Source organism: Phyllostomus hastatus, unplaced genomic scaffold (genome assembly GCF_019186645.2).
Source record: "Phyllostomus hastatus isolate PE091 unplaced genomic scaffold, TTU_PhHast_1.1 phas_contig_34, whole genome shotgun sequence".
Taxonomy (NCBI): Eukaryota; Metazoa; Chordata; class Mammalia; order Chiroptera; family Phyllostomidae; genus Phyllostomus; species Phyllostomus hastatus.
The window spans coordinates 14,036,344-14,052,505 of record NW_025333857.1 but is presented as its reverse complement, the minus strand read 5'-3'; the positions used below and the strand labels follow the sequence as shown (position 1 = coordinate 14,052,505).

General features: G+C 37.6%; 1 protein-coding gene across 2 annotated transcripts in view; it reads left to right on the top strand.

The window, feature by feature from the left end:
- Positions 1-16,162, top strand: part of CNTLN (centlein) — a 294,809-nt gene that overhangs the window by 258,680 nt on the left and 19,967 nt on the right. For both annotated transcript variants that reach the window (XM_045840845.1, XM_045840844.1), the window contains exons 22-23: positions 262-399; positions 894-1,079. In XM_045840845.1, coding sequence (XP_045696801.1) covers positions 262-399; positions 894-1,079 — 324 coding nt within the window. The remainder of the gene's footprint in view (positions 1-261; positions 400-893; positions 1,080-16,162) is intronic.

Sequence of the window (16,162 nt, the reverse complement as noted above, 5' to 3'; positions counted from 1 at the left end):
ATTATATCTTTAGGTAGAAGACTACATTGCTTATTTCTTATACTTCTTTTGTGCAATTTTTGGTTCTGCTGTTGGTTTAAAGACTATTAATCTCATTCATAGTATTAGTTCTACATATCTTATACTTGAATTTGATACCATTTATGAGAAAATAAATGAAATTAGACATATTCATGTATTCATCTGGTTTCTGTTGAAATAAATATAATATACTACTGGAATGCCCTTACCAATAATAAACCTTTATACTTTCATTACTAGGTGAAGACATTAACTGAAGAGTGTTCCAACAAGAAGGTATCAATTGATTCACTAAAGCAAAGACTTAGTGTTGCTGTTAAAGAGAAGTCACAGTATGAACAGATGTATCAGAAAACTAAAGAGGAATTAGAAAAAAAGGTATGCTTTTACGATATTTTAGTTTCGAGATGGAATATAACAATGCCTTTTTCATTTTTAAAGTTGCTATTTTTTTCTGCCCCAAACTATTATGAGCCACTTAAATGTTAAGATAAATCCAAAGAATACTTTTATCTGTACATGAAACATTAAGTATCTGAAACAGATTTTGTGCCTTGATAATTTCTTAAAAATGACAACTGTTTTTAATAATTAGCACAAGTAGATATAAATTGTTTAGGTACACCTAAACTTATAAACTAATTTAATATATCCATTTTATATATGATATTTATGATTTTAAAAAGCATAAACTAATTTCAAAGATTAATATACATATATAAGAATATGTGCTCAGGATAAGTTATTGAAAATAAACAAAAAAAACCTGTTTTTCCCAAATAAAAATAAAAACATATATCTGACATGCATAACTAACTCTTCCAAAGCTGTTTATGAAATATTTTTATTCTGTAAGTACTGGTCTCTTGCAGGATCTCAAGCATTCTCTCCTCGTATCAAAAATAAATGAGACCGAATCTGCAATGGCAGAAATTGAAACAGCAGCATCTAAGCATCTTCAAGGATTAGCATTGCAAAGTGAGCAGGCCCTAGAAGGTGCACAGAAGAAATTGCTGATAGCCAATGACAAAGTGGAAGAGTTCACCCTGTTTGTGAAGGTTTGAATTTTTTATACCTCACTAATTTGTACTTTTCTTCTGGAAGAGTAGGCAGAAACCTACTTCAGACAATTTGGGGGAATACTTCGAAGTTTCTTTCTGCTTTCCTACACCACAAAGCATCTTCTCCTAATCTACTTGCCACATTGTTCAAAAATTTCTCTATAAAAATTTTTTTATAGCTTGAGTTTAGAATTTTTCATTCTAACTACTATTTTTCTTAATGTTAACTTAGTTGTGAAATTATAGTAATCATATAATCAAGGCAAGTATTAAGATGAAAGAATTGAGTAATTTCCATTGCACTATCCTTTTGAAAATCATCCAAGCAAAAACAAACAGAAACTTGTTCATTAAAGCTAGGAGGCATCTGAATCCCGATCCATCACCTATCAAGACATGGAATAGATAGAGGAATGGCAAATGACTTAGCAGAACAAAAGGAGAGAAGCCCAGGTGCACGCACGGGGTACCCATCTAGAAGTTATCTGAAAGCTGAAAAACCCCAGAAATGCTCAGGAGTTGGCTCCACAAGGAACCACAGAAGTGGAGGGTGATGGAGGAAGGACAGATACAAGCCTAAACTGGTGATTTGTTTGAAAGTCTTTAAAAAGAGCTTTTAGACCTCTGGTCCCATGCACTCAGGCATTATTTCTCCCTCAACTCTCCAGGAAAACAACTCAGGAGCAGCAGCTCTACTTTCAGAGAAACAAGGTACTGAGAGCTAGGTATCTGGCGACTGCTCCTCCTCCTTTAATCCCACTGTGAGTTGTTTACACCTCTGTTTAGTCCTGTTTATTCTGATGTGTATTATATTTAGCGAACGCATCTGTTGCCACTAGATAGATTCAGCGTTCCTTAAAGTCCAGGACATGTTTTACTAATCTCTGCTCCCATGGTGTGCACCATAGCACCTTTCAAAGAGTCACGTGCTATAATGATCACTAATTAGTCAAATTAAATTTCCATTAGGAATGTGAAATTTTAATAATAGTCCTTTTAGCTTTTAAAAATAAGAACTGAAGCCCTGGCTGGATGACCTCAGTTAGTTGGAGCCCTGTCTTGTACATAAAAAAGTTGTGGGTTCGAACCCAGTCAAGGCACATATGGGAAGCAACTGATCGATGTTTCTCTTCTCTCACATTAGTGTGTGTGTGTGTGTGTGTGTGTGTGTGTGTCTTTCCCCACCCCCTGCCTCTCTCTTCCCCCCTGCCAAATATAATTGGTAAACATATACTCACGTGAGGATTACAAATAAAATAAAAATAATAAAATATAAAAATAAGTACGAGAATGACTCTCCTGAAATTACAATGTACTTTTCTTTCTTTTTTAATTCTCACAAGGACATACTTACTGTTTTTAAACAGAGAGGAAGGGAGAGACAGAGAAAAACATTAATGTGAGAGAGAAACATCATTTGGTTGCCTCTCATACCTGCCCCAACTGGAATCAAACCCACAACCTTTCTGGGAAATCCTCCAACCAACTGAGTCACCCAGTCAGGGTTCTTTTCCTTTTTTTAAGCAATCTTGGATGAGATTAAGTTTCTCATAGTACTTTTCTTTTCAGATGGCTTGCATTATTAAAAACTAGCATATCATAGCAGTAGAAATTTACTTAAATATATAAAATGTTTTAAATTTATGTAATCTTTATAAAATGAAATTAAACTGTGTCCTCCAATGGAATAAAACATCACCAGTGTCTCCTTTCCCATATAATCCCACTAATTATTTAATGCACACAATTGTACTTCGCTGTGTATATATATATATATGGTTATATATATAAAACGTATAAGTCAGTCCAGAAGGTGTCCAGCCATGTAATATGAAAACTAGGGACATTTATTAAAGATACCAGATACAAGAAACACTGTACATAAGACAATGACACTTCAGTCCCCTTCAAACTGGGCACTTTGGGACCTCACAGAGCTCTCCCAATTGCCATCAGCTGCCCCGTCATTTTTTTCCTGAATGTCATTGATGGTCTGAAGTCTCTTCCCTTTCAAAGGTAGTCTTAGTTTTAGGAAAAGCCAGAAGTCACAGGGCACCAAATCTGGGCTGTAGGGGGGCTGAGTCACCTGGGTGATTTGATATTTCACCAAAAAACTTTGCACTTGAGATGGGATATATGAATGGGCACATTGTTATGATGAAGCTGCCAATCATCAGTTGCCCATAACTGTGGCTTTCTGAATCATCCGAATAGTTTCCACAGAGGAATGTTGAAGCTTAACACAAAATTTGATGCAGATTCATTGCTCTACTTGCTCAGTCATTTTGAATGCAAGGGCCACACAGTACACATACTCGATCAAGGGCAACTACCATCCCCACTGACTAGTACAGTGAAGTCGTCATTGCTCACACATGCGCATTCCAGTCCACTCTCCTTTGCTGCCAGGTTACATCAATGTAGTGCAAACTGTTCTCATTATATTGACAGTGGCTGAACTTTTTCCAGACAGACCTCGTATATTAAAGTATATTATTTTATATATTAATATATTAGTTTTTCAAGTAAATTTTTTGGGGGTTATCTCCCTAGATAGGTGAGTAGGTTGGGATCTCTTATGTCCCAGTGGAGACTGTCCACTGGTCAACCTGTAATAGACTATTTTCAAGTTCCCTTACCCCCTTAGGTATTGACCTTAATTTTAAGATATAATGTTCTTGGACTTAGATACTGGATATAAGATAGCAAATAACTGGAGCTTATGTATAATGCTACATTCTTCATCCCTTTAAATTAGGAACTTACAGAATTTTATGCCAGTGTTAATAGTACCCCATTTAGAACAATTCCCTTACTTTGTTTCTTTGGAAACCATAGACACTTCGGGAGTTTTTTAATTTTAAAAATATCTACAAAATAAATGAATTAATCTCTTTTATTTCTGAATAAAGGTTTTAACTGGTCTAAAGTCAAACCAATAATGCTTAACTGAGAAGACCCTAAATGATTGTAGAATATTAATTAAATTAAATGTAATTTACCTTTTCCAGATTTAAAATGTCATTTCTTCCAAATGCTTATTGAATTGTCTCACTCTTTATCTCATAAGTACTCATTGAATATTTTCACTGTTTTATTCATGATGTAAAACTATTTTTATTTGGACTTTTAGCTTCATAATTCCATACTTCTTTCCATAGTGGCTGCACCAGTCTGCGATCCCACCAACAGTGCACTAGGGTTCCCTTTTCCTTGCATCCTCTCCAACACTTATTTGTTGATTTGTTTATGTTGGCCATTGTGACCAGTGTGAGGTGGCATCTCATTGTGGTTTTAACCACAGTGATTTTATTGCGTTTAAATAGGAATGCATAATATTTGACCCCAAATTTATTGACTCAAAATCTCAACTGGTGGGGCCCAATAATCTTCATTTAACAAATTAACTAAGAGATTATTATGCAGAATACAGTTTTTCAAACACTGCCATTTTTTTTATGAATTTAATCTTTATAACAAAATATCACTTTGGTATTTAACAACATCAGTGGCATTTAACCCCTTACCACTTAGGACCTCTAGTGGTAGTTTGACATTTGTTTTTCCTAACTGTGTTTTAGGGACAATGTGCATTTGATATTGGCACCACTTCTGCTGCTTAATAAATTTTTCTAATAAAGAGCCACCAGTAAATTAATGCCAAAACTGAAACTCTGGCAATGGCTGGATATTTGGTTCTCAGGATGAGACGATGTCAGTCTTCTCTTCCTTGCACCTATGGCCCTAGGACTAGTAGGCACGCTCAGGAGCCACCATCTTGGGTAACATACTGTCAGTGACTTTCTAAACCCCACTGCATTACATCTAAGCTTACACCTTTTTTAAAATGTAAGACCTTGTATAATTTGACCCTATTCTGCTTACAACTAATCTTTTATACAGCTCTCCTATTTTCACCCATATTATGCCCATTGCTGCTTTTGCTCAAGTTCTGCTTCTCTATTTACATACCTTTCCCTCTTTTCTCTTTGCTCTAAATCATTCATATTCAGTTTAGTGCCTTCCTCATTCACGAACCCCTTCTTTAATTTTGTGTTTAAGAGGTAAAAGCGGGGGGGGGGACTTGCGGCAAGATGGAGGCATAGGTGGATGCACCGTACCTCCACATACAACCAAGATTGGAACAACAACAATTTAGAGGCAGAATAACACCCAGAACTGATAGAAAATTTATCTGAATGGAAGTCGGACAGCCAAGAAGTTGAAATAGACCTGTTTATCCAGACCGGTAGGAGGGGCGGAGACAAGCAGCCAGGCCTGAGTCAAGGCACAGAGAACAGTGCACATAAGGTAACCGGGAGCATGTAAGGCATCTGGGGCCCGCAAGATCGCAGCAGGTGGACCCTGAGTACGCAAGCAGCAGCTGGCAGACCCAGTGAGGCAGCAATTGTGGACCAGGGCAGAGCATGCAACACAGGATCCCAGAGAAGGGACTGAGGTCCCAGGAGAACGGAGTTACCGCCAATGTTCCCTCTCGACCCCGTCCTCACATACAACGTCACAATCTAGCGACTGAGGTGCCCAGCCCTGGTGAACACTTAAGGCTCCACCCCTCACCATAACAGGAACGACCAGTTCAAAAGAGAGAGAGAGAGAGAGAGATGGCTCAAACAGAAGCACAAATCAGTGCCCCAGAACTCATCCTTTTGAGTGACTAAGAGATAGCTAACCTATCAGATACACAGTTCAAAACACTGGTGATCAGGAGGCTCACAGAATTGGTTGATTTTGGTCGCAAATTAGATGAAAAAATGCAGGTTACCATAAAAGAAATGAAGGAAAATGCATAAGGAACCAACAGTCATGGGAAGGAAACTGGGACTCAAAATAATAGAGTGGACCAGAAGGAAGAAAGAAACAACCAAACAGGAAAGAATGGAGAAATAAGAATTCAAAAAAAAAACAGGAGAAGCTTAGGAACCTCCAGGACATCTTTAAACATTCCAACATCCGAATTATAGGGGTACCAGGAGGGGAAGAGGTAGAGCAACAGATTGAAAATGTATTTGAACAAATAATAAAGGAGAACTTCCCCATTCTGGCAAAGGAAATAGACTTCCAGGAAGTCCAGGAAGCTTGTTACAGAGCACAACAAGGGGGGCCTGGGACGATATACTATTACTGAAAGAAGCCCCCAGGTCCGTTATGTCTGCCACCAGAGGAAAGACGTCTCTCAATGCCAGAGATTTGTGAAAAGGAAAGGAAATGTTTATTTAATGCTATACAGACTTAAAGTAGTGGCCTAATGTCTTCACCAAAATCCCAAAGTCCCTTCAAACACCCACAAACAGACACAGTCCTTCCTTCCTTCCCCCTTTGCCCAGTCCAGAGTACCATATCTCAGGAAAGGAAATAGAAGTCCATGGCTCAGGCAGTCCTCTGGTTCTTCCCAGTTAGTACTCCATCTCGACTGGGAGATCTCCCTGGGTTCCTGGCACCCTCAGCTGAGTCCCGGGATCTCTGCTAAAACCAGGTGGTGGTTCCCCCTTCTAAAGCTATGGGGGTCCCCACTCTGGCAAAGGCATGTGGTTCTCTCTCCCAGGGCCACAGGAGTCCTCACTCAGACAAAACCGCATGCTTCTCTCCCTCAGGGCTGTGGGAGTCTCCACTCTGTCAAGGCCGCGTGGTTCTCCCCCTGTGCAATGGCTGCAAGGGGGGGGTGGGTCGCCACTCTGCCAAAGCCGAGTGGCGATTCTCTGCTAAAGCCGCATGGTGATTCTCTCTTGCAGGGCTGTGGGAGTCCTCACTCTGCTAAAGCTGTGTGGTTCTCTCTCCAATCGCTGCCATGTCTGGGTTTAAATCCCTGCGCCAATCTTCCTCTGCAGCCCCATTTCTGACTCCTCCTACACTTGGGCACACTTGCCCTCAATCTACTGTCCTCTCCAGCTTTTCTGGTCGCCATCGTGGGTCTGGGCAGGTGTGACCCCATGTCATGGAGCCAATCTTCTGCAAGCTCCCATGCAGGCACTGTAACTCGGGGGACCTGCCCCCCAGTTACACCTTGGTGGGGTAGTTACTTCCATTCCCCTGGCTCAGAGCATGGCCACAGCTATTTAACATATCTAAGCGACCAGCCAAAGGCTATAGATATGTTAAAAGACCACACCAGAGGTTAGCTGCAAGGCTGTTGTTATGCAAAACAGCTCTCAAAGGCCCTGCTCCATTTGTCCCTTCCCCCAACCCACACCTGGCTGGGGCAGGGGTGGGGGTGGGGGTGGGTCGGAGGGTAGGGTGAAGACACCTTAAAATCTCCTGGACACCTTGAGTTCTGGACCCCATTTCAAATGCCCATTTGGGGTCCCCCCTCTTGGCTGCACCCTGTAACAAGCTCAGAGAGTCCCAAAGAAGTTGGACCCAAGGAAGAACACACCAAGGCACATCATAATTACATTAGCCAAGGTAAAAATGAAGGAGAGAATCCTAGAAGCAGCAAGGGATAAGGGAGTTACAAAGGAGTTACCATCAGACTGTCTGCTGATTTCTCAAAAGAGACCTTACAGGCAAGAAGGGGCTAGAAAGAAGTATTCCAAGTCATGAAAGACAAGGACCTATATCCCAGATTACTCTATCCAGCAAAGCTTTCATTTAGAATGGAAGGGCAGATAAAGTGCTTCTCAGATAAGGTCAAGTTAAAGGAGTCTATCATCACCAAGCCCTTATTTTATGAAATATTAAAGGGACTTATCTAAGAAAAGAAGATTAAAAAAAACAATAGTAAAAGGACAGCAAACTCACAATTATTAACAACCACACCTAAAGCAAAACCAAACGAAACTAAGCAAACAACTAGAACAGGAACAGAACCACAGAAATGGAGATCACATGGGGGGTTAGCAACGGGAGTGGGAGGAGGAGAGAGGGGGAAAAGGTACAGAGAATAAGTAGCATAGATGGTAGATAGAAAATAGACAGGGGGAGGGCAAGAATAGTATGGGAAATGTAGAAGCCAAAGAACTTATAAGTATGATACATGGACATGAACTAAAGGGGGGGATGTGGGTGGAAGAGGGCGTGCAGAGTGGAGGGAAGTGAAGGGGGGAAATGGGATAACTGTAATAGCATAATCAATAAAATATATTTAAAAAAAAGAAAAAGAAAAGAAAAGAGGTAAAAGCCCTAATCCTCCAGTTACTAGGTATATTATTGCAGGCAAGTGACTTAATCCTCTGCACCTCAGTCTCCCCATTTATAGAATGAGTGTAATAATGGAACATACCTGAGATGAGCATTTAAAAAAGTTAACATGGATAAACAAAACATTGCCTCATATATCACACGAGCTATCTAAGTGTCAGCTAGTAGTAGTAGTAGTAGTAGTAGTAGTCTGACTCTCGTTTGTCTCCTGAATATGTATTGTATGTACCACATAAATTAACATGTAACTGTGAGGTCATATTTTTCTTTTTATTTCAAGTATAATAGATTATAGCCAACATGAGAGCAGAGACATTGTCATTCATTATTGGCAAAGCACTTACACATAATAAGTCTCACTAAAGTCCTGAAGAATTGATGTTATATCTGCTTCAAGAATAGTACTGGACACTTATTTAATCACTGCTTAGACTGAAAGCTCTTTAGTGAGCATGAAGAATGTACATAGTTCCTACATAGAACATTAGATCACCAGGACTCATTCTGTGCAGAGCTATTAGGGTACCATGTACACAAAAGTACTTAATAAATATTATTAGTAGTATTAATAGTAATAATGTTTATTCTGGCCCTGTTGTAGAATCTGTGTTCCCTTTAGTCTTTTCATTTATTCATAGGGCACAACAAGATTATAGAAGAGGTGGAGTGGCCATCTGTTCTAGATCTAGTCTTGAATATGGAATTATGCCCTGGAGTAAAATCAAGTACTTTGAGCATCTGGGCTGGATAGATGTGGCAGAATTGAGGCTTTGAATTCTCTTAATAACTGAATAAAACACACAAGGGGAATTTTTAGAAGTATTTGCTCAGTTTGATTGAGCCCTGATATAGGCTTGTTAATGGTCTTGTATGTGAGAGTCATATGCCAAATTTCGTCTTCTCAATGGTTTTTGTTAGCTGTGAAATAAATATCAGCCAAAGAACAACATTTAGCCTAAGACTCAAATCATTCAATTATCAGTATGTACTTGCTTTGGTAAGATTTAGTAAGATGTTTTGGGCATATAAATTTCCTACTTCTTCAGTGAGAACACTTGTGGAGCATTATAATTTTATTTTTATATGTACAATTGTTAATACTTTGGGTCACTGATCTAGTCTCTTAAGATTTTTTAGTGTCCCTTTTTTCCAGTTTTATTGAGATAGAATCACATGGAACATTGTTTTTTAAAGATATAATGTGATGATTTGCTACATGTATACGGGTGTATGATGAAGTGTTTACCACAATAAGGTTAGCTCTCACATACTTGCCATTTTATTGTTGTAATTATGGTGAGGACATTTAAGTATACTCTCATAGCAGTTTTCAAATATATAATACAGTATTTTTAACTATAGTCACTATGCTGTGTTTTAGATCCCTGGACCACACTCTCCTTATGACTGGGAGTTTTTACCCTTTGACCACCGTCTCATTTCCCTCCCCCAACCCCCAGGCCCTGGCAAATAAGTTCAGCTTTTTGAGATTCCACATGTGAGATTACATGGTATTTGTCTTTGTCTGACTTCCACTAATTAGCATAACTCTTTCAGAGCCCATCTATGTTGTCACAAATGGCTGGATTTCTTTCTTTTTTTGTGATTGAATACTACTTCATTATATATATGTACCACATTTTTAAAATCTATCTATTGATGGACAGTTAGGTGGTTTCCATATCTTGGCTATTGTGAATAATTCTGCAATGAACATGGGAGTGCAGACATCTCTTTGGAGTCTTGATTTTATTTCCTTTGGGTATATACCCAGAGATTAGATTGTGGGATCATGTGGTAGTTCTATTTTTAATTTTTTTGAGGATCCTCCATACTGTTCTTCACAGTTGCTGCACCTACCATATTTTTCAGACTGTAAGACACACATTCCCCCCCACCCAAATTTGGGATGAATAATGGTTGTTAATGCTGCTGTTGAGTTCTCTTTACATTTACATTGGTGAAATATTATGTTATTAAATATTTTACCACATTTTTTGTTTCAAAATTTTTTTTCCTATTTTCCTCCCTAAAAGCTAGGTGCGTCTTATGGTCTGAAAAGTATGGTATTTACATTCCAACAAAAGTGCCCAAGGGTTCCCTTTTCTCCACATCCTTGACACCGTTTGTTATCTCTTGTCCATTTGATACTATGGATAGCTCTCCTAACAGATATGAGACATTATCTTATTGTGGTTTTGACTTGCATTTCCCTGATGATTAACAAGGTTGAGCATCTTTCTATGTATTTGTTGGCCATTAGTATGTGTTCTTTGAAAAAAAAATCTCTTCAGACTTTTTGCCCATTTGTAAATTGGATTACTTGGGTTTTGGCTATTGGGTTGTATGAGTGTACGTAGTTTGAAATCAGGAAGTGCAATGTCTCCAGTGTCATTCTTTTTCAAGACTACTTTGGCTATTCAGGGTTTATTGTGGTTGCATATAAATTTTAGAATTGTTTGCTCTGTTTCTGTAAAAAATGACATTGGATTTTTTATAGGGATTACATTGAACCTATAGATGTCTTTGTGTAGTATGGACATTTTAACAATATTGATTCTTCTGCTCCACTAACATGGGATATCTTTCCATGTATTTGTGTCTTCTTCAGTTTCTTTCATCAATTTCTTACATATCTTTACTCCCTTGGTTAAATTTAGTCCTAAGAGTTCATTGTTTTGGGTACTATTATAAGTGGAATTGTTTTCTTTTTCAGATGTTCTGTCGTTAGCGTACAGAAACACAGCTAATTTTTATATGTTGATTTTGTATTCTGTAACTTTATTGAAACTGTTGATTGGTTTTAATAGGTTTTAATAGGTTTTAGGTGAAGTCTTTAGGATTTTCTATTTATAAGATCATGTCATGAGCAAAGAAAGACAGTTTTACTTCTTTCTTTCTGACTTTGATGCCTTTTATTGTTTTCTTGCCTAATTGATCTGCCTAGGACCTCCAATACTATGTAGAATAAGGGTGGTGAGAGTGGGCACCCTTCTTTTATTCCTAATTAGAAAGGGAAAGCTTTTGTTTTTTCACCAGTGAGTATAATATTAGCTTTGGGCTTGTGACATATGGACTTTATTATGTTAAGGTATGTTCCTTCTACACCCATTTTATTGAGAATTTTTATCATGAAATGATCTTGGATTTTGTCCATTGTTTTTCCTGCACCTATTGAGATGATCATAGAATTTGTATCCTGTATTTTGTTAATACAGTGTATCATGTTTATTGACTTGCATTTGTTGATCCATCCATCCTTACACCTCAGGGATAAATCCCACTTGAGCATGGTGTATGATTTTTTTAATGTGTTGTTAAATTTAGTTTGCTAATTTTTTGTTGAGAATGTTTGTATTTATGTTCACCAGGGATATTGACCTGTAGTTTTCTTTTCTTGCAGTTTCCCTATCTGGGTTTAGTGTCTGGATAATGCTGGCCTTATAAAATGAATTTGGAAGTATTCTCTGTGTTTCAGGTTTTTTGGAAGCACTTGAGAAAGATTGATACTAATTCTTCTTTAAATATTTGGTAGAATTCATCCGTGAGGTTATCATGTCCTGGGCTTTTCTTTCTTGGGAGGTTTTTGATTGCTGATTTACTCTCTTTACTCATTATTGGTCTGTTTGTATTTTACATTTCTTCATGATTTAGTCTTGATTGGTTGTATGTTCTAAGAATTTATCTGTTTCTTCTAGGCTGTCCAGTTTGTTAGTGTATAATTGTCCATATTAGCCTCTTAATTATTCTTTGTATTTTTTCAGTATCATTTGTAATCTTTTCCTTAATTTCTAAGTTTCTTTGAGTTCTTTCTTTATTTCTTATTAAATCTAGCTAAAGTTTTATCTGTTTTGTTTATCCCCTCAAAAAACTCTCTTAGTTTCATTGATCTTTTCTATTGTTTCTTTCATCTCTATTTCATTAATTTTCTCTCTGATCTTTGTTATTTTCTTCCTTTTACTAACTTTGGGCTTGGGTTTTTAATTTTTTCTTGTTCCTAAGGTGAAAAGTTATATTTTTTATTTGAGATCTTTTTGCTTAATGCATAGCCTTACATGACAGTGGAGGCCCATGATGGCAGTGGGGCTGGGAGTGTGCAGGAGCCCAGCTGGAGGGGCCAGCTGCAGGTGAGTCCAGGGGTACAGGCCAGTGACAAGAGACAGGGCCAGATCTGGGCCCACAACAGCTCTGGGGGCCTTGGCTGTTGGTGTGCAGTCCTGTGGCTACCAGCTTGTACCACAGGCATTCACGTGTCATTGGGAGCCAATGACAGGAGTCAGGCCAGTGGTAAGCAGGTGCTGGAAGGGTTAGCTTCATGTATATGCACAGCTGTGAAGATCAACTGCGAGCTCTAGGCTGGCATTTTGCTCCTGTACAGTGGCAGAGGCCAGGGTGGCTTTCAGTGCAGGTCCTGGGGTCCAGTGGGGTTCAGGGAACAGAGAAAAACTCGGATGTGCAAAATCTCCAGGGAGTCTGTGGTGGCTGTCCAGGCTATTAGTTTCTTCTGTGGCGAAAGCTGTTGGGATCCTCCACAGAGCAGGCCGCTGCGAACTCTGGTTGCTCTCACTGTATGGCAGATATTGGTAGCCACAGCCCTTCTTCCTTATTCCAAGCCACCTCTACACATCTCAGCCCTGCCAGTTTCTGGGTGGAGTGAAACAGAAGTGGGTCATTTATGCAGTGCCCTGAAAGGCCAGGGAAGCTGGTTGCTCATCTCATTCTCCATTTATTGGCAAAAGGAAATTCCATCTTGGTGATAAGCAGTGCTGGCCTCGAGGATAGGATGAAGTGGGCAAATGAATCTCCTTCCTTTCCTCTGTACACAGTTATTCTCAGTTTTTTTTTTCCATTGCACTGTTGAAGTTTCTTAAGTAGACTTCTGAGCAGTTTTTTACTACAGGACTTTTGTATGTGGATAGCTAATTGTTGGTCTTTGTGGCAAGAAGGAGGCTGGGTCTTATACTCCACTATTTTGGTGACATCACTTCTTAATTATAATTTATAAGCATTTTTGTGTATGTGTGTGTTTATTTTTTCTTTAGTATATTTTCCCATTACCATTTAGTCCTCTTATATCCCCCTCCTCCCAGCAATCACCACCATGTTGTCTATGTCCATGAGTCCTTTTTCATTTTTGCTCAGTCCCTATACCCTCTGACCTCCCCCCTCACTAGCAGTTTTATAATACAAATTTTAATTAACACCATCCTGTTATATAAAAAAAGTAAATGACAGCTATTTTAAAAGTTCTTAATAAAAATACATTACTTTAAGTGAGTAAACTTTAAGGTATGTAGTATAAAAATATTATGTCTCAATAAATCTAGCTGAAAGCTGTTTTTAAAAATGACAGACCAAAAACATAGAAGGAAAACTGGGTTCCCAAATTTATGAAGCCATTATATAACCTTGGAATGCTTATGCTTAGACTTCTACAGAAAAATGAAATAAAATTCCAATTTATTTTGCTACTTTTATTTGTGACCGTGTAACAAATGAAACTTGTGTCTTATCTGATATATGAGCTAGAAGATACCTACCAGAAATCTACATTAAGCATCATTTTTTTATGTACAACATTAGAAGAATTTCCATTACAGTTAGGAATGAGGCACAGATGCCTCTTTCATTGCTACTATTGATACTTGTTCTACAGATTTAGAAAATGCAAAGAAACAAGAAAATGTATAATTATGGGAATGTATACAATCAAACTGATTGTCAATGACATGTTTATGTACCTTGAAAATCCAAGAGAATAAAATTGTAAACTAGTAAAACTAGCCAGATAATTCAACACATTCAAAACAAAGTCAACATGTAAAATAAAGTAGACTTTACAAATAATGTTTTAAAATGTTATTTTTAAATTTCTACATATAATAATAAAAAATAACTGTCAAATACTGAGGAGTAAATATTTCAAGAAATGAAGAAACCTGTAAAGCACATGGCAAAACACTGAAAGACATTTAAAAAACCATAAGTAACTGGGGAGATATACTGTTTTTCTGAATGGGAAGAATCAATATTGCAAATGTGAGAATTCATTCCAAAATTAATCTAAATGTCAGTGCAATTCAGATATAGACAAACTGATTCCAAAGCATAAGTAAAAGAAAAGGGATGAAGACAGCTGAAGAAGGAGAAGAATGGGCAGGGAGAGAAGGATTTTCCTTAACGGACATCAAAACATACTGCAAAGCTGTAGTGAATAAAACAGGGTGATTAGTGCAGACATAGGTACATATAGTTTTAGGACAGAACCCAGTTCCACCATTTTACACTCCCAACCAGACTGCACAAGTGTCCCAATATCTCCATGTTCTTGCCAACACTTGCTGTTTTCTGTTTTTTTTTTTTTAATAGTAGCCATCCTAATGTGTGTGAGGTGGTATCTTGTTGTTGTGATTTACATTTCTGTGATAAGACATGATTCTTTACATTGGAAATCCTAAAGATTTATAAAATTAGTATTAACAAGAGATTTTAGCCATTTCATGGGATACAATGTCATAGTACAAAAATCAAATGTATTTTTATATCTTAGCAGTAAATAATTAGAAAAGGAAATAAAAATCTTCAATTTATAATAGCATCAAAAAATAAAATTCTTAGAAATAAATTCAAGAAAACACATGTAAGCCACAGGTATTGGAAAAAATTTGGAGACTGGAGATTTTCATCCATTGTTAGTGATGTAAGATTTGGGGGAAAACTGCAGAAGTATGTGATAAATAAAATATTCATGTACTGTATGACTCAGCAATTCTAGGTATTTCCTCAAAGAGAAATGAATATGTGTATACACATATACACACAGAATGTGTTATCAGGAATATTTATTGCCATTTTATTCATAATTGTCAAGAACTGGAAATAGCCCAGATGTCTGTCTACAACTCAGCATTGCAATTATATAATAAAATACAATTCAGCAATAAAAAGAAATGAACTACTTATGCATATAACAATGTAGATGAATCTCAAAAACATTATAAGTGAAAGAATCCAAACACAAAATACAATAACACGTACTCTGTGATTATATTTACATGAATTTATAGAACAGGCAAAACTAATCTACAGAGAAAAAAAAATGCCAGAGAGTGGTTGCCTCTTGAGGATAGGGGTTGGGACTGATTAGGAAGAGACACAGCGGACTTTCTGGAGTAATGGAAATATACTTTACTTTGATCTGGATGTGGGTACCCCATGTTTTCATTGTCAAAAGTTCATAAAACTATGCAATTAACACTGATGAATCTCACTGCATATAATTTTTATCTCAAAAAGTAGTAAAGAGAATTATAAATATTGACCTTTAGCTAATGATGTGAGTGCTGAACAGTTTAGTGGAGAACTGAACAGGTATCTGCAAATTCCTTTGAAATGCCATCAACACAGCAATTGGGTCAATGGGTAGATAGACATGTAATAAAGCAAGTATAGCAAGAGTTAACTGTACTATGTAGGTAGTGGGTACATGGTTGTACACTATACATTTCTTTAAAGTTTTCTGCATGTTTGAAATTTTTCATAATAAAAGATTAGAGAAAATGCACTTTGAAGAGTTTTGACTTGATTGTAGAGGGATAAAATCATTTCTCCCCTTTTCTCCCTTGGAACAATGCAACAGATAAGGAGAATGAGAAACAAAACTTCAACTCCTTTTCCCAGCAAACCTAGGTCACAGCTAAAACTCTCTACTATAAAATACATTGGAAGAGCAGCCAAAACCAGGCAAGATGCAAACATGCAAAGGCAGCAGAAATAAGGCACACCAAAGGGAGAATAGTTAGGTGCCTCAGACCTCTGGAAGATCAAGCAAAAATATACCCTTGGAAGATGAAGGTCCCATGAGGTGCAAACCCTGAGACCCCTGTTGGCAACAGTGTAATGGATCTGCTACGATTTGTGAGAGG